Source organism: Ostrinia nubilalis, chromosome 22, assembly GCF_963855985.1.
Source record: "Ostrinia nubilalis chromosome 22, ilOstNubi1.1, whole genome shotgun sequence".
NCBI lineage: Eukaryota > Metazoa > Arthropoda > Insecta > Lepidoptera > Crambidae > Ostrinia > Ostrinia nubilalis.
In genome coordinates this window covers 11,845,890-11,864,215 of record NC_087109.1, presented here as the reverse complement: position 1 = coordinate 11,864,215, position 18,326 = coordinate 11,845,890, and the positions used below count along the sequence as shown (strand labels likewise).

The following is an 18,326-nucleotide window of genomic DNA, read 5'->3' as shown; positions in this document are numbered from 1 at the left end:
GTTTGTATGTTGGCTGACGCCGTGCCGGGATCCTCGTGAACTGACAGAAGGGCTGTGTCATCTGCATAGGTGGCAGTTATGGTATCAGCATATGTAGGAAGATCCGCGGTAAAAAGCAAGTACAGGACTGGTCCCAATATACTCCCTTGTGGTACTCCTGAGAGTATTTCATTTAGATGAGTAACTTCGCTATTGAATTTCACCTCAAAGCATCTACCGTATAGATATGACCGAAGAATCGGAAAGAATGAGTGAGGCAGCAGTTTTTTAAGTTTGAAAAGAAGTCCTTCGTGCCACACTCTGTCGAATGCCTGGCTGATGTCCAGGAAGACAGCAGAGCAGTATTGTTTGCATTCTAGCGCTCGACTTATAGTATCCGTAATACGGTGTATCTGCTCGATGGTTCCATGTTGCTCTCGGAATCCAAACTGGTGGGGAGGAATAACTTCCGGTAGATGAGGGCGCATCCTGTTTAGCAATATTTTTTCGAGGAGTTTACCCAACACAGGGAGCAGGCTTATGGGTCTGTAGGAGCTTGCTTCGTGGAGAGGTTTGCCTGGTTTGGGTATCATTATAACCTGCGCAATTTTCCACTGAGCGGGGTACACCGCTAGTCTTAGACAGGCATTGAAGATGGCCGCGACGTGGATAATGCCCTTTCTGGGCAGCTGCTTTAGTAGTTGTGCGTCGATTGAGTCGTAGCCTGGCGTTTTTCCCTTCTGTAGTCTCAGAATCTCCCGCCATAGTTCGTTAGGGCTTACACTTTTTAGTGGTAAGCACATCTGCAGTGGTGCGTCTAGGTATTCAGAGACTTCTTTGTCGTGTCCAAGGTTTTTGCTTGGTAGGGGGATGAAAATAGTTTTTAGGTGCTCAGCGTACACTTGGGCCTTTTCAAGTTCTGTTTTTGCCCACTTGCCATCTGGCGCTTTTATGGGTGGTATGTGTTCTTTCGGTCGTTTAAGCTTTTTTGTTATCTTCCAAAGTGAATAGCTAGTATCTTTGTTAGGAGTGAGTTCAGCCAGTTGCTTTTGTAGACGCTCGTTTGCTGCCTGGGAGATCATGTGTTTGAGTTCCTCAGAGGCCTTGTTGAAAGCTTTTTTGTCACAGGGGTATTTTGTAGAATGCCATTTTTTTCGTAGCAGTCTTCTTTCATTAACCTTATCTTTTATGAGTTTGGAGTAGCGGGCATTTTGTGTTGCTTTCGGACTTAGAAAGGGTGTAGACTCTTTGACAGCTAAGTGAATAAGCTTATTGAGAGTTTCTATAGCTGTTTCAACGCTATCTGTGTTGTTCAATGGCAAGTTCAATTTGATGGACTCTGATATCTTGATTCTGTATTTGTCCCAGTCTGTTTTGTGGTTATACAGCCTTTGTATGTACTCAGTAGGAATGAACATGCAGTGAATATTTATAATTACTGGTGTGTGGTCGGACGACAGGTCAGTACATTCTTCCATGTTCATTTGTTGGAGCGGGATATTTTTGGTGATGAAAAAATCCAAGAGGTCCGGCACCTTTTGTGGGTCCGCAGGCCAGTATGTAGGAACACCATGCGAAGCACAATGAAGGTTAAGGTCGTTCGTAGCTACATATAGTTGTCGACCTCGTGTCGTGGTTAGCCTGGAGCCCCAGAAAACGTGTTTAGCATTCCAGTCTCCACCGCAAATAAATCTGTTTCCCAGTGTGTTAAAGTAAGTCTTGAATTCATCACTTGTGATGGTATGCCTAGGGGGACAGTAAATAGCAGCCACTGTTATTTCCGTCTTGTTGTCTTGGATCCTGATCGTAGTTGCCTGTATCTTCTCAGTTTTATGTTCCCCAAAATCATAATGTTTGATGTTTTCCCTTATTATTATCGCAGTTCCTCCGTGTGAATTACCAGACGGGTGGTTTGTAGTGTACACCATGTAGTTTTTAAGTTGGAAGTGGGTTTTTGGTGTAAACCTTGTTTCGGAGATCAAAGCTACGTCAACTCTTTCGAGTTTCAAGAAAAGTTCAAGCTCCTGTCGACGTTCTGTCAGTCCGTTGGCATTCCAGCACCCTTAGACAAAACGCACTTTTTGATCGAATCGAAAATCGAATCTGTCAAAACTCCATACAAAAAAGGGGCTTTTCGACCACTTTTCGACTGGTTTGCGATTATAATTTGCACTTTGTCTAGACCCACAGGTGATTATTCGAAGATTTAGGGGAGCTTTATAAGGCTTGTGATTAATTGGATCATACGATCCATCATGTTGTCTAACATAACGTTTATTATGTTTTGGAATTTGTTGAACATGGCGTCTAGTACTTCCCCGAAATTATTTGGGTCCTTGATGTCTGTTGTCGATCCTGTTATGTTCTTTTGTTTTGTCGCTTGTGCGTATGTAATATTTGGTTTCGAATGGTTGTAGTTCTTGGTTTGCGGATTTGCATTTGCGGTTTGTGTTGGATTCTTGTGGTAATGATCTTTTGCTGTGTTATTTGTGTTTTCATTGGTTTCTTTACCCTTTCCTGTCTTGTTTTTCGTGAGTAGTTCTTTGTACTGCTTGTATTTTGTGCAACCCTTGTAGCTAGCTGGGTGCTTTTCTTGGCAGTTGGCACAAGTTGCCTCGGTGTCCGGTCTTTTTAAACAGCTTGCTGTTGGGTGTTCTTCCCCACATTTAACACATCTAAATGGTCTGTTGCATTGATTTTTTGCATGTCCAAATCTTTGACATCTTTTACACTGCAAAATGTCTAGCTTTTTGTATGGCGCTTCAAATGAAACTTTTACGTAGTTCACTTTGTTGATTTTGAAGATGTCTTTGTTGTTATGTTTCGGCTCAAGATCCACATAGAATAGGGGTAGAGGCTGTTTAGTGCTTTTATGTCTTACATTTGTGATGTGCCGGACTTCATGTCCGAGTTCGAGAAGCTCTTTTTTTATGCATTCTGTGTCTTCTGAAGAGTGTAAGCCCCGTAAGACCACTCTATAGGCTCTCTCGCTTTTGAGTTTGTATGTATAATGGCTAACATTATTCTCCATAAAGTTAGCTCTTATGTTTTTGTACGTGTCTATGTCACCAGGCATTATTTTAACTATGTGTCCTGACCTCAAAGTTGTCATAGTATATTTGTCGGTGTTTTCAATTGTGGAGAGAAGTTCTTTTAATTTCGTTATGTCTATGACTCCAGTAACAAATATAGGTTCTGGCTTTGGCGGTTTAGGCTCCTTAGGTTGTTGACTGGGTTCGTCAGTACTTTCTGACTCCAAGATTTGAAATCTGTTTTCTGTGGTTACTGCATATGTTGTCTTGTTTAGTTTGCTATTTTTCTTTGCCCATTCAGGGCTGGATTCCGCTTTCCTTTTCATAGGGACCTGATCATTTTGCCAGGGTTGATTTTGTTTTTTACTTTGTTCATCGTTCCTCTCAGATGTGTTTGATCTCTCATTCACCTCATCGTTTGAACTTGTTATTATTGTTGTTTCAGTCGGTAGATTTCCAAGTGAGTGACTCCTTGCACGAACAAACATGCTTTTCTGGAGTAATTGTTGTGTCATCTTTGGTTTGTTTTGGTTTTCTTTATCATTATTCATCTTGTTCCCACGAGTAGGGTCGATATAAAAGGTCACTTGAAGGGTGACGCCCATTCCTCCAAGAAGGCGATCTCCAACGACGTTTGCCATGTCCGCCGAGGTTGGCGCTCGATACTGATCTCCCACCAGTCATGCATTCCGTTGGCACGTGTCCCACCGTGGAATTGGGGTGATTGTTTTATAGAGGTGTTCTTCCTCTCAGCCCGGGCAATTAAGCCTAGACTTCCAATCGCTGAATTGCGGTTGCGGGCGTGAGTAATCATTTCCTAATACCCACTGTTAACTGGCTGGTTAGGCCAGTATTGTCGGGTTAGTTGACCGCCGCCCGAGACTCGGCGTTGAGGTTCGTTTAGCACCACCCGGGGGGCACGTGTAGGGTTTTCTTCAGGTAATCTTCCTACGGACGCGAACCACTTCACCCCCCGTGGGAATTCCTAAGTATATTATAACCTGCCCAGGAGTACGAAGAACAATTGTACCAAGTTTCGTTAAAATCCGTCGAGTAGTTTTTGTTTCTATAAGGAACATACAGACGGACAGACAGACAGACAAAAAATTTACTGATTGCATTTTTGGCATCAGTATCGATCACTTATCACCCCCTGATAGTTATTTTGAAAATATATTTCATGTACAGAATTGACATCTCTACAGATTTATTATAAGTATAGAAGATGAGGTACTTAATATTTTTTCCAGCGGAACCGATCAACTGCAAGCCAAACACGACATTCGAGCGCGAGTGCAACACCTGCGTCTGCCTCGAAAATGGCTTGGCGCTATGCACCATCCAGTACTGCCGGAGATCTGCTGGTGAGTTTCTTCCATCATCACCACCATTCAGTGTTTGGGGTGACTCTTTTTCTGTGATTTAAACTAAAAAGATACATGGTACCTACTACCACTGAAGTAATAAGAAGCTGGAGAAAGCTGTAGCGTCAAGAGGTCCTTGGCTTCCAGCAGTAAGATAAAACTAGCTGCTTAACGTACAGTCAGCGTCAAATAATTCGTGACACCCAAAATGGCCAAAAAGTTGACAACACCACCTTATTCCAATGAGGGCTATCGTTTTTATACTTAACAGTTGGCACCCCTGGCGATTGACAGGACCTTACTCTACAGTGGCGCCATCTTGATGAGTGCAATTGCGATAGTCCTCCTACCACTTTAGCGCTCACCAGTTGGTGCCACTGTCTTCGCTACTAGCAAGTGACAGGACCTTACTCTACAGTAGCGCTAACTGGTGAGCGCTAAAACGATAGCCCTCATTGGAAAAAAGATGAGTTGCGAACTTTTTGGCTACTTTAGGTCGTCGTCGTTTCAGCCAAATGACGTCCACTGCTGGACAAAGGCCTCCAAGGCCTACTTCGGCCGTCAGGAACTATTTAACGCTGTCTGTAATAACAGCTAAACAATTTAGGAGTCTTCCTGATGATGATGAAGCCAAAACTTTCTGAGGTAGTTCCTGATTCCAAATTAATGTTTTCAGTCCCAAAGAAGTCCGAGCTGCCAACAGGCAAAGAATGCGCGCCAGGATCAACATGGCGTAGCAGATGCAACGACTGCAAATGCACGGCGTCTGGGTACGCTGCCTGCACTGAGGCGGCTTGCGTGGAACAGGACGCAAGTGAGTCAGCTGATTTGGTCTTTTCCTTCATCATCATCATCGTTATCATGTCATTTCCTCTCTATTGCAGGAGAATGGCCCTCTCTCTAATTTATGTGAGGCAAATGAAAATTTTGGCGTATAAATTTGCCACACTGGTTAGACAGGTTGGGCCTGCTGATCACCTTTTATTTTTCTTATCGTGTCGACAACAAACCTACAAGAGTGGCGTTGTCAGCAGCATTAATTAAATCCTCCTGCATGCAGTTGCTCGGGCACTCAGGGCACGACATCATCTGTTTCATCGACTGGGGAACAAAAGCGCACCTTTTATAACACGGGACGGCACGATCCTTCGTTCGTTTCAACCGAAAGACGTATAGTGCTAGAGAAAGGTCTCTTACAAGGATTTCCACAACGGTAGGTCCTAGTAAGAAGCCCCCAAGTAGCAACAGATTATCTTCATAAGGCATTGAAGATATCTTGAAGACTAGTAGCCTAATTCCAGCCGTTGTCTTGGCCAAGACAATAGTCGCACTCAAGAAATCTTGAAGTTATGCCCCAAGACAATGGTAAGCAAAAAAGGGCACAATCCTTTGGAAATCACTGAGACACAGTTAAGACAACGCTTAAGGCAGACTTAAACCCTAATTAAGAGTGTAGTTTTAAGAATTTCTAAACAAGTACTATAATATAACTTGTAGTATGACTGTAGACAAGGAAATAGAGTTGAAGATATCTTGAATACTTATTTAAGAGTAATAATTATTTTTACAGCTAAGGTTTATTTAACTTCATGAAGAACTATGTAAGACACTTTTTATTAAAGAGGAACTTTAATTTAGTAAACATTGTGATCTTTAACACTAAATCAACTTTAGATAAAGGTTAATGAAAATGGCGATTAAATTATTTTAATAACTAATTTATATTATGTCTAGAATAGACCGTGAATGTCATTTTTGCATAGGAAATATAAAACGCATTGTGGTTTCTCGTGTAAAATCAATGGATAATGTTATAAAACAGGAGGGCCTTGAAAAAAACCTAATAAGATAAATAAAATATTACGAAATTGTATTGTATAAAGAAAACTTTGAGGTTATAAAATAAGATTTTATTTTATGCAAACGTTCTTAGACATTTATGCAACTAGAAAAAGTGTAACAAAGACGTACTTCAATTTAAATGTCCTCTTGTTATGATATTATTGGTTAATTTCTGATTTAATTTTTGTTACACATAGCTCATAATGGCGGTAATTCTAATTTGGCTTAATGTAGCAAGAGTATAGAAGATTTTTAATTTGTAAGTTTAGTGAAGAAAGAGTTGAGTCAAGTTATACTTTACATAGTATTAGTTTAGAAACATTAGATTTAACTTACACTTAAAATTCACTTGATGAAGTATTACTTAAGTGCTTAAGGTATCAAGTACATCTTTAGTTTTATTTAGTTAAAACTATATAGTTTTCATTCTGTCTCAGTCTTGCTAAATTATTGGTCCTGCTATACATTAAAGAACAATTCATTTACTAACTAATTTATTAATTACATGATTTCTCCCTCGGATTGTCCGTGTGGAAGTTGAAAATGGTTCTAATAGGATTTTAATTGGTTTTACGTTTTTAGTTTTGTTATAACATATAGGGCGGGTAAATTGCAGCACCCGCATATTTCGTAAAGTATTCTTTGAACTTTGTAATTGCGACACTCAGAGATAAGCAATTAAATTTATTGAATATCGGCCATATGATTTTTGCCGTATTAATGAACACATGACGTATTTTATTGTGAAAAGTTTTTATTTAATTGTTTTTATGGAATTTTAACAATTTGTGATTTTGTTAAATTTAATCACACAGTGTTTCTAATTTATTAAATGAGAAGATTGAAAAGCATAAATAAGTCTGGATTACAATTAATAGAAACATTTTTCGGTAGTTATTATGTTAAGATTTTTTTAAAGGAAGGCCTACTGTCACCTAGTTAGTTAAATTGTATAATATCATGTTGTACCCAACTTTACCATACAATTTCGAAAATATTTTAGATAATACTTTAGTAAATCATACACTCAGCGGCACGGAATTTGGCCCAAGCCTAAACAACCAGATATGAGGCCAAATAGTTGTTGTATACCTATGTTTCGTGTGACATGTTAACAGAACATTTGTTTTTGTTAATTTAAGAGCCTAGATTCTTAAAAAAATGCGTCTGTTTAACTTTTTTGACTCTAGAAACGCATTACGTTGTCGGAGCGCAAAGAGTACGGGTAAGTTTAAATTCGATATTAAATGTTGTAAGGGTTTGGCGTTTTCTTTTTCGTTTTTAAATTAATCTTAGGGTTATTCTCGTTTCCATAATTTGAGAAAAATGCCTATTACTCCAGCTCAAGTTGCTCAAATAGTGTTGCTTAGAATTCAAGGGCGTATGCAGCGGGAGATGGCTGAAACTTAAAATTTATCGCGTACAAACTTAAGATATGGATTAAAACGGCATGAGCAGACCGCCCTTTATACAAGAAGACCAAGAAGTAGGGAATTAAGGTGTATGTCAGCGCGCGATGACCGGACTATCGTACTTGCAATATCAAGAAATCGGGTTCTCGCTGCGGTTGAGATACGCCAGCTTTTACAAACAGCAAGTTCAGTGAATGTCACAGAGCACACAATAAGAAGAAAGATGGAGGAACATAACCTGCATACTCGAAGACCAGCTCGAGGACTAGAACTTCTCCCATAACTTCGCGAAGTGCGACTTACGTTTTCTAGAGAACATGCAAATTGGACGTTAGACTAATGGAGTAAAGTTCTATGGATGGATGATTGCAGAGGCACCTTAAAAGCTTCAGACGGCCGTGGAAGTGTATGGAGAAGGTGCAGAGAAGAGTTAGTACGCAAACAGACAGTTTTCATAAAGAGTTTACTCCATTAGTCTAACGTCCAATTTGCATGTTCTCTAGAAAACGTAAGTCGCACTTCGTGAAATTATGGGAGAAGTTCTAGTCCTCGAGCTGGTTTTAGAGTATGCAGGTTATATTCCTCCATCCTTCTTCTTATTGTATGCTCAGTGACATTCACTGGGCTTGCTGTTTGTAAACGCTGGTGTATCACAAACGTAGTGAGAACCCAATTTATTGATATTGCAAGTACGATAATCTGGTCATCGCGCGCTGACATACACCTTAATTCCCCACTTTTTGGTCATCTTGTGTAAAGGGCGATCTGGTCATGCCTTTTTAACGTGTATCTTAAGTTTGTATGCGATAAATTTAAAGTTTCAGCCATCTCTCGCTGCATACGCCTTTGACTTCTAAGCAACACTATTAGAGCAACTTGAGCTGGAGTAATGGGCATTATTCTCAAATTATGGAAACGAGAATAACCCTAAGATAAATACAAAAACATAAAAGAAAACCCCAAACCCTTACATCATTTAATATCGAATTTAAACTTACCCGTACTCTTTGCGCTCCGACAACGAAATGCGTTTCTAGAGTCAAAAAAGTTAAACAGACGCATTTTTTTAAGAATCTAGGCTCTTAAATTAACAAAAACAAATGTTCTGTTAACATGTCACATGAAACTTAGGTATACAACACCTATTTGACCTCATATCTGGCTGTTTAGGCTTGGGCCAAATTCCGTGCCGCTGAGTGTATTTTGAGTTTACTTATCTAAGTACCTATTATAATAAATCTGTAGAGGATAATTCTGTACATGGAATATATTTTCAAAATAACTATCAGGGGGTGATTAGTGATCGATACTGATGCCAAAAATGCAATCAGTAAAATTTTTGTCTGTCTGTCCGTCTGTATGTTCCTTATAGAAACAAAAACTACTAGACGGATTTTAACGAAACTTGGTACAATTATTTTTCGTACTCCTGGGCAGGTTATAGTATACTTAGGAATTCCCACGGGAACGGGAATTAGCGGGAAAATCCTTTTGTATGAAAAATCTAAACCGCTTAAGGTAGACGCTTGAAATTTGGCATGCAGGTATCTTAGTAAACTTAAAGCTTAGTTACAACAGGATATTGCAAAATTCTCACGGTAACGGGAGTGAGCGGGAAAAACATTTGTATGAAAAAATCTAAACTGCGTAAGGTAGATGAAGGGGGTAAAACGGGATCCACGCGTACGAAGTCGCGGGCGGCCGCTAGTAATAGCATAATTTAGTTTGCGGGCGACCGCAAGCATTTTGTATCAAAAATTAATACAATAAGCTGCGCACGCAGGTGCATTACCTTGAATTAATAGGCGTGATCCTGTTTTATCGAAATCGTCCCGTTAAGAGTATTTTTTCTCAAAATGTACTAATTCTAGTCAAAAAGTAATTAACTTAATCTTCAGAAAACTATTTCTAAGACAATGGTCTTTAAAAAGTCCTAAGTAAATCTACGAATACTTTATTTACTTTGCAACACTTAAATAATACTTTATCTATACTATTTAGTATTAAGTGAGCATACAAAAAATCTTAATTTAGTAAAATAAGTTTTTTTTAACTTAAGCTAAGAATAACTTAAGACCAAATTATCTAAAGAATACTTAACTTGGTTTTGGGTATTCTTAATTTGCTTAAGTAGCGCTCGATGAAGAATATAAAGTCTTAAAGAAAAAAATCTCTATTCTAAGTTAATTTGGTTTTAGCTTAAGTGTAAATTTAGATAGGGTTAAGACAAGTAAGATTTTGCCATTAATACCAATTGCTACTTGGGCCCTCATCTAAGCCATTCCCGCAAGGCACGGATCCAGCCCGCAAAAACCATGAAAGTGTGACGTCACACATCTAAGAAGGTTGGGGTTGTGGGTATGCCCGTCATGCCCTCTACAGTGAATCCGCGCCTACTTCCCTCGACCTTCACTAATTAGGTTCTTCACTAATTAGCATCTTCAGTAGATTACATTCGCCTGTACTTGGATAAAGAAATCTTAGCAGAAAACAGGTGGTCTTATTAGAACACAGAGGCACTTTGTTTGTCACCTATCATCCGCTTTGCAATGGAGGGAAGTCGAACCTTAATTTCGAACTCCTATGTTCTTCTGATTAATTTCGTTGCGAGTCCAATGACAGTTTAATGGGACAAACTTGACCTTTATTGGTTGGGTTTTTATAGCGATCAAGCTGTAGATCCTGGCTACACAGGAGTTGCAGAGGTGGGAACGAGAGGTGGAAATAGTCCCGTAGAACACAGAGGCAGTTAAATAATATTTCATTCCAGAGCCCGAGATCCGTTGCGCGCCCAACACGATGTGGCAGAACGACTGTAATACTTGCTGGTGTAGCGCCGAGGGCCGCGCCATGTGCACCAAGGTCGGCTGCGTCTCCTTTGCCGGTAACCACTTTGAGATCACCATCACTGCCATTATCATCATTATTGTCTTTCAGCATATAGAATTCCGCTGTGGAGTTTAGGTCAGCTACTTTGAAATCATTATCATCACTATCATTGTCTATCCTGCTTAAAAAAAATCACTGGTTGATCCCTTTCAACTCTCCATCCTTGTGTTTCACATAATTCACATTAAATTCTGGAATAACCTCGTCACTACTAGATGCCAGATTTACATTGCATTTCAACTAAAATACATTGCATGAGACCAAGTATCTCACTCATGCTGTTTTAACTGGAATAAAGCCACCACTTTAGAACTTTTTTGCTACATTATATTCATTGTTCATGTCGTATTCCTGTAACATATTCAACTTGCTAATCTGACGGTCTCTGTGAATACTCGTGTGAATCCTCGATTTATACTTAACTTATCATTAATATTTATTATTTTAAATGCTTTCATTAACCAGTTATTAAAATTTGAAAATTTTCACCTCAGGGGTTTTCGATTTGATTCCCAATCAGGGCCACGTAGATATACCTTATAGTTATCTGAAATCAGCTTAGTGTAATTTTTTACTGACAATGATAGAATTTGCAGCATCTCTTTCCTTAATAACTTCGACTAGTGTAATTATTTATTTCGTGTTTCTTATTATTTCAGATGTAAAAGTTGAAGAAATTGCTGATGATCAGGACTTCATTAGTGAATCGGTAAGTGCTTCACTCAAGTATTACAACTAACTCTAATTAATTACACTTCCATAAGAACATTGCACAACATTTGTGTTAATCTTACATTAAAAACTAGACCCCTTATTCATAAAAGTTTAAACAGTGTTATACAAACTTTTAGATATTTTAAATGATGGTGATAATTAAAGACAAAAAACTGTTTTACTTAGATCGGTCTTCAGTTTTATGAAAAAGGGGGTGAATAATAAATAGGCAGTGGTTATAAAATATTCAATACATACAAAATTAATAAACGTAAATAACATCAATAAGTGAAACGACAACATGAGCACTTCATTCAATAATTGTGCGGTGTTTGGGGTCGGTTACTCGGTTTGGATTGCACAAAATCATCATAAAGTAAGTAACATTTTAAAATATTTATCACTATCTTTGACAATAGTGATATTGTTGGACATGAAATAGAATTTATCGGAGACAATAACAATCTAGATACGCAGCAGCATGTCAAGCCAAGTTCAAGCAAAGATTCTATATTTCAGGAAAATACTAAAGAACTTAAGGACGACAAAGAGAAAGAAAAGGAACCTAAGCAAGCAGAGAAGAAGCTATCCCACAATGTGTTGAAGAGATCAGTTTGCAAGCCTAACCAGGAGTTCCAATCGGAGTGCAACTCCTGTCAGTGCGCCTCTGACGGACAATCGTACACCTGCACCCAAAATGAGTGTTTGGAGAGAGACATGAATAAAGAAGTGGAGGTTTTTATGCAAAGCGAGGTACGTAAACATTTTGTAAGTTCATCAATCTGAAGATTATTTGGTAGAGCTTCATTTGTAATGTCGAGAATAGAGACAATGGAGTCCACTTAATAGAAAGTGTCATGATCCTTAACTTTGGAAGATTAGTATCGCCATGATGATGCTAGCCGTGAAAAGAACTAAAATCTAGAACAATAAGTTAGTCACCAGATAACAAACTAAAACAATAGCTTCGAACTCCTTCTATCCTTCTGATTAAGTAGGTACCTGACTATCTTTTGATCGGCTATCTGGGAGGACTACTCAACCTTCACTTTGGGTTTCATTATAGGCACTATCTATAGATCCAATCCTAGTTAGAGATGTAGGAAATTAGGAATGAGAGGTGCGATAAGACCTTCAGGAGTATTTTGCCCTATGCTATCCACAGCTGTTAATAGTTATAATTTAATGTCTTACCAAGGACCCCCTTTACAAGGATTTTAGAATTTCTATTAACATGAGCTGATAAACCGGTATTTCAGGGCGTAGACCACATCGAACGCCACTCAGTGTGCAAACCGAGCGACACTTTCTACATCGGCTGCAACACGTGCCAATGCAATCCGTCCGGCACCGACTATTCTTGCACCAACAAGCCCTGCCCTTTGCCTGATGACGTCGAGCTGTTTCACGAGCTTCAGGTAGCTATCAGAATTGGGGTATTTGACACCATTTGTTATAATTCCAAACAACTGTTTCAAAATAACAAATCATTCTGGTCTTAGAGGCTCGACTAGTTTTCAATCAACTGAATGATTTCTATGTTCAGCAGTGGACACCCTGTGGCTGAAATGATGATGATGATGAATGATTTTTAGATGTAGCTAACTTTTCATCAATTCAAAGGTAAATTGATAAAACGTTAGTCAATTGAGTTGGTTAATAGTAACGTCATTACCTTCCACACAAACAAAATCTATAGAAGAATCGCATTTGATCGTTTGTTTAACTAGTTGGTTAAGATTGTGAAAGAACGAAAGAAATAATATATTTTCTTAGATTATTAAACTGGTTAATCCACCAATTTGATCTTTTAATATTGTTTTCAGGAGATGAAGCCGATAGTACCTTACACAGGCTACGAATACGAAAGTGGTGCTGACGAGCCCAAACTGTGAGAGATCCCACACCTTGCCAACAATCTTGTGTTTTTTTAAATTAAATTATTTATAATTTCGATGTGTTTTATTCGTTGTTGTAATTTTTTATTTTTTTTTAACCTACATTTTCAGCTTCCTCCAGCAGCTTTTACACCGTCAGAAAATCAATTTAATTCCATTATGCGTTTCTTTAAACGGATCAGTAAAGAAATGTCTTGTTTAAATCAAATAGGTCTTTTATGCCTTTGGTCTAGAGGTCTTTAATTAAATGGTAATTTTGTTGTAATTTGAGGTTACCTAGCTCGGATTTTTATAACTGAAGATTGCAGAGAGGTTCGATCAGTTCAACTTGCAGAGACATAGCCAATACATTCCTTTATCATTAGTCTTCACTACAAAGACTGCACCTAATATTGTTGAACCATAGATTTTTCCAAGATAGGATTCCTCTCGTTATTCTCTTTCGTCATCATTCTAGTCATTTCAGCTCCCAAAAGCCAAGACCATCAACGGCACCTGCAAGGCCAAAGCGATGTTCATCAAGGACTGCAACGTGTGCTGGTGCAACGACGATGGCACCGGCTACTACTGCACTAGGCGAGTGTGCGTCAACGAGCTGCCAGAAGAACCAATTGTGGAAGAAAAACCTGAGGTTATTTGGATGACGTTTTTATAAACTCATTAGACGAACATCAACAAAGTACATTTCTGCAGTATCTTATTAATTTTATACCTCTTGTTTGATTCTCTTGTAATAATGTCTCATGTGTCGAGACAAAAATAATATTTTTTTTTATTAATGACTGTTAATCGTACTAAAATATAAAAATATTCTCAAAATAATTGATCTATATTAGATGCAACTATGCCTGAAGTTCCAAATTAAATGTTGTAAGATCTCTGCGAATGCAATTCGATTCAATCGGTTAAAGGACAAAATAAGCTACTTTTCATTCGGCTCATTTTGACACCAACAATAAGACGAGTGCTGGAAAAATATATCCTTAAGTCTTAGAACAATGAGATTAGAAGACATTCTACAAATACATGGTTTAAACACAGCAATTTCCAAACAGGAGCTAAGGATATTAAAGAAGGAATGCCGCCCATACGAGGTGTTCGAGCTGGATTGCAACATGTGCCGATGCAACGCTGATGGGAAGTCGTTCTCCTGCACTAGGAGGCTCTGCCCTGATGCTGAAGATTCTAAGGTTGACAATAATTTGAAATAATGTTGGTCTTTAATCAGTTTTGGACTTTGGGTCTTTGGGTCGAGGTTGACAACGCCTTTTCGAATTTTTTGTTTTATCTGTTCTGGTGGTCTGGTATTGGTCTTTGCTTTTTCTATTTTGCATTGGTTTGTAGCACTTTCTTCAATTTTCCTCATGGTAGTTTTTGTAGCAATTTGGTTTTTAATGGTGGTGGTAATTATACCTAGGTTATTATGTACCTATAGTAGGTGTAGGTAGTTCTTTAATGAATGGATTGATTTGTAGGTGTCAATATCAATTTTGTTTTTCATCTATCTTCTCGCAAATTGTTTCTTTGTATATCGGTGTTGGTTTCTTCTTCGTGTTAAAATAAAAATATATTGCTAAACTTAAGAAATATCGTAGACTATGGGTATTAATTTGAAAATGTTTGTTATTTCAGAACACATCACTCGTCAGAACGGCCAGAGCAGCTCAGGTAACATTTAACACTTTCTTGAACAGCTAATGGTTACGCGAAAAAAATTCATACCAACTCAACCACTCTTTCTCACATTATAAAAGAAAGAATGCTGAGCTTTATCTTATCGAACTAGTAAATATAAAAACTAGCTTCTCCAGTTATAAATCGTTGAATTCATAACTATAGACCGTAAACTAGCACACACTATACGACTGGTATAACGCCACTTGTCTCCAGTAGGAGGCGCCTTATAAAGCCTGCCAGCCTGGGCAGGAATTCCGGCTGGACTGCAACAAGTGCCTCTGCGACAACTCCGGGCAAGACTTCTCGTGCACGCGGATCGACTGCAACGCTCCTAACAATGATGGGGCCAGGACTAAGAGAGGTGAGGATAGTATGTTTTCGTTTCAGCCAAACGTCCACTGCTGGACAAAGGCCTTTTCCAAGGATTTCCACAACGACCGATCCTGCGCCGCCCGCATACAGGTTCGTCGGTCCACCTAGTGGGGGGCCTGCCCATCAGATGTTTAGTGAGTTTTCAAGCTTCGTCTTAGCATTGGCTTTCCCAACCCATCTGGCCAGCGTGGGGAGTCCAAATCCTCCATTTGCCCCCGAGAAAATTAGATAGGTTCTGCAGTGAAAATCAAATGATCCGATGACGATGAACTGAAGATTAATCAGATCATGTTTCATTATAATACAGCGTCCGAGCTTTGGATGACTAAAAATTTACGAATCCCAAACCCCATTGAAAAGAAGATTTCCAAAGTATGTGGTTATCATCAAAATTGGCCACCTTTTGGAAGTGAAGCATGAATTTTTCTTCACGACCTTCTTTGTCCTTCCAGAAACTTCCAACTTAGTGGAGGTGTCAGCGGAGTGCACGGCAGGCAGCACCTTCGAGCAGGGCTGCAACACGTGCAAATGCACCGCCGACGGCCACCACGCCATGTGCACCAACAAGAAGTGCGTGCAGGAGAACCAGATCAGCACCGATGTTCACGGCTCTGGTAAGATATCAACTGTAGCCTTATTAACCCAGCCTTTCCTTTCACAACCTTGCAGTTTTATCTCATTAAACCAGAAAATCCACTCACCAGTTCAACGACCTTGCAGTTCAAGTCACGAATCTTTCGAGTGAATGATGCATCACTGTGTACGAATCAATCAATCATCATCATTATCTTACCCAAATTCAAATTCAAATATTTTATTCAGCACATAGGCCCTTTCCAGGGCACTTATACACGTCCCAAATATAGCTTGAATAGCCTTGACTCTAGGCTAGATCGAGCGAGATAGGTGATCTTTTCAAAATCAGAGTGAAAAGAAGTGCCTATTAGTGTCTAGGTTATGTACAGTCGACAGCACGTCAACGTAAACACTGTGGTATCTTACGTAGTTGCGATAAGGGCGACTTTGCAACGAAAATATATAGTCTGATGTGCTGTTGTCTGTACCACGCTAGATTGTCTCTACACTATACGACATAAGATGTGATTGCGCTCAAAGACTGATTTTAAACAACTGTGTAAAGTTGTAGAGATACCCTTGCACATACCCACAACCACTGGCTTTCTAGTCTTTATCGTGAATCTTCTGAGTTCTGAGGCACCAGCTCTTGAACAGTTTCTCATGTAATTATCATATTCCTAGACGCCGCTGACCCTGGTTTCCGCTGCAACCCCGGCGAGCAGTTCAAGAAGGATTGCAACGACTGCACCTGCTCCGCCGACGGCCGAAGCACCTTCTGCACCCTCCGCCTTTGCGACCAAGACATCACCTCCGGCCTCTAAACCAGCTGTTGCCACCTTGACATCAACGAGACAGGAATCTCAATCTGTTCTGACAGAAATTATATTGTCTGACTAGTTCCAAAAGTCATTAAAAATTTTGAACACGTTTAAATAGCAGAATTTTCATTTATATCCATCATGATAAAAGAAGAATTGAAAAATCAAATGATTAAATACCTGGATATCGTTATATCGAGCATAGATCGGGAAGACAAAAATGACAATTTTGTTTACGGACGATGAACTTTTTCCAATTGAAAATGTAGACGTTTTGAACCAATTTTTAGACAGAAATTATCCAAGATTTTGATATTCTATCAAGGTGGTACTCAAGCCCAAACTTGGGAAGATTTGGAAATGGTGTAGAAAAACATTTCGTATTTGCCGAAGTGATGAGTGTTTAAGTATTTGTGACTATTTTTACTTAGTTTTAGTGAGTGAGTGAGACAATAAAAAAGCAACTTAATAATTTTAGGACGCTCAATAGTAATAAAATGTTAAAGAAAAAGATATTATTGTGAAATTTTTCGTTCCAAAACTTCCGTCGTTAGGAATCATTCCTAATAACATAGAAGCTGTGTTTTTGCATTTATAATTTACAAATATTTAAAAGTAAGCATAAAGATACTGTGAAATGTAATTATTAAGTGATTTTACATTGAATTAATCTTCTCTTGCATCGCAATTTAGCGTAAAGCTCTAATGTAGCAAAGTGTGTAGTTGCTTTTTTATTTACTTTTTTGTCGTAAGGTGTGTTTTTTAAATGTCGTCATGCGTGTGGATTTATGTATTTTCACTGTCATTTGTAACTTCATCCTCATCATAGTTTTTTTGTTTCTGTGTTTTTTGTCACTTTCAGTTTTAGTGTTCTAGGCGTAATTTACATTATGTTCTGGAGTTTTTAGTTCATCTCAAGTCTCAAGTAACTTTTTTACTGAGATCAAAATCACTAGCCTTAACTTTAACTTAAGATCTGAACTTTCATGAAATACGTTTGTTACTAATCATTATTTTCATTAACAGTTCCCATGTTATCAGCATTATCAATATATTCGTCCCTCACCTAATTATCTTTTTCTTCTGCCTTGCCTTATCCCGTTTCGCGGGGTCGACTTTTCCAATCATGCGCCGCCATTGATTTATATCTTGAACGTCTTATCCGTGGAGTCCCAATAATAACTAAAAATATTTTTTTATAGGATGAAGTTTAAAAGTTTTTAATGGTTTTCTATCGCATTTCATTCCTCTAGTGTAAGTGACTATGATGTTGATGTTCAATAGTGAATTTGTTATGATAAGTGGCTTGCTTGTACGCTCGCGTACCGTATTAGATAATACCTAAGTAGTTGTATTGTGTGATATTGCGATTCTTTAAAAAATAAATGGATTTGATCATGCGCCTTTTGTACTTTTATTTTTGTTTTCAATGCAAATTCATCAAATAAAATTTTTAGTCCACCTAGGTACATTCATGCTAAGAAGATCTCTATAACATTTTAAGGCGTAAGTAGTTCGTATATTGAAATAATTCCTTTAACAATGTAACTTTGTTACTGAACACCCTGTATGTTTTTAATTAGGAACAATAAAAAAATAATTATGCTATCGCAAGGGAAATAAACTTGAGTGTATACGTAATTCTGTCATTAAATCAGTTAATGGAACTCATTTAATTACTCCAAGTCAAATGGTTTGCTGTGTAGCAGAAACATGGTCCTGCTGAAAATATTACTCGGTTTCACTTTTC

The 18,326-nt window shown here is 38.5% G+C and overlaps 1 protein-coding gene across 3 annotated transcripts in view; it reads left to right on the top strand.

Moving 5' to 3' along the window:
- LOC135082810 (balbiani ring protein 3-like) overlaps positions 1-17,980 on the top strand; it is a 37,475-nt gene extending 19,495 nt beyond the window's left edge. Inside the window, exons 4-13 of one of the 3 annotated variants that reach the window (XM_063977570.1) lie at positions 4,262-4,375; positions 5,052-5,189; positions 10,400-10,513; positions 11,178-11,227; positions 13,597-13,761; positions 14,186-14,320; positions 14,763-14,798; positions 15,024-15,168; positions 15,632-15,793; positions 16,440-17,980. In XM_063977570.1, coding sequence (XP_063833640.1) covers positions 4,262-4,375; positions 5,052-5,189; positions 10,400-10,513; positions 11,178-11,227; positions 13,597-13,761; positions 14,186-14,320; positions 14,763-14,798; positions 15,024-15,168; positions 15,632-15,793; positions 16,440-16,579 — 1,199 coding nt within the window. In that variant the 3' untranslated portion in view covers positions 16,580-17,980. Of the gene's footprint in view, positions 1-4,261; positions 4,376-5,051; positions 5,190-10,399; positions 10,514-11,177; positions 11,228-13,587; positions 13,762-14,185; positions 14,321-14,762; positions 14,799-15,023; positions 15,169-15,631; positions 15,794-16,439 lie in introns of all 3 variants that reach the window. The other 2 variants (XM_063977569.1, XM_063977571.1) reach the window with 2 other exon arrangements.
- Positions 17,981-18,326: the final 346 nt, after the last annotated feature.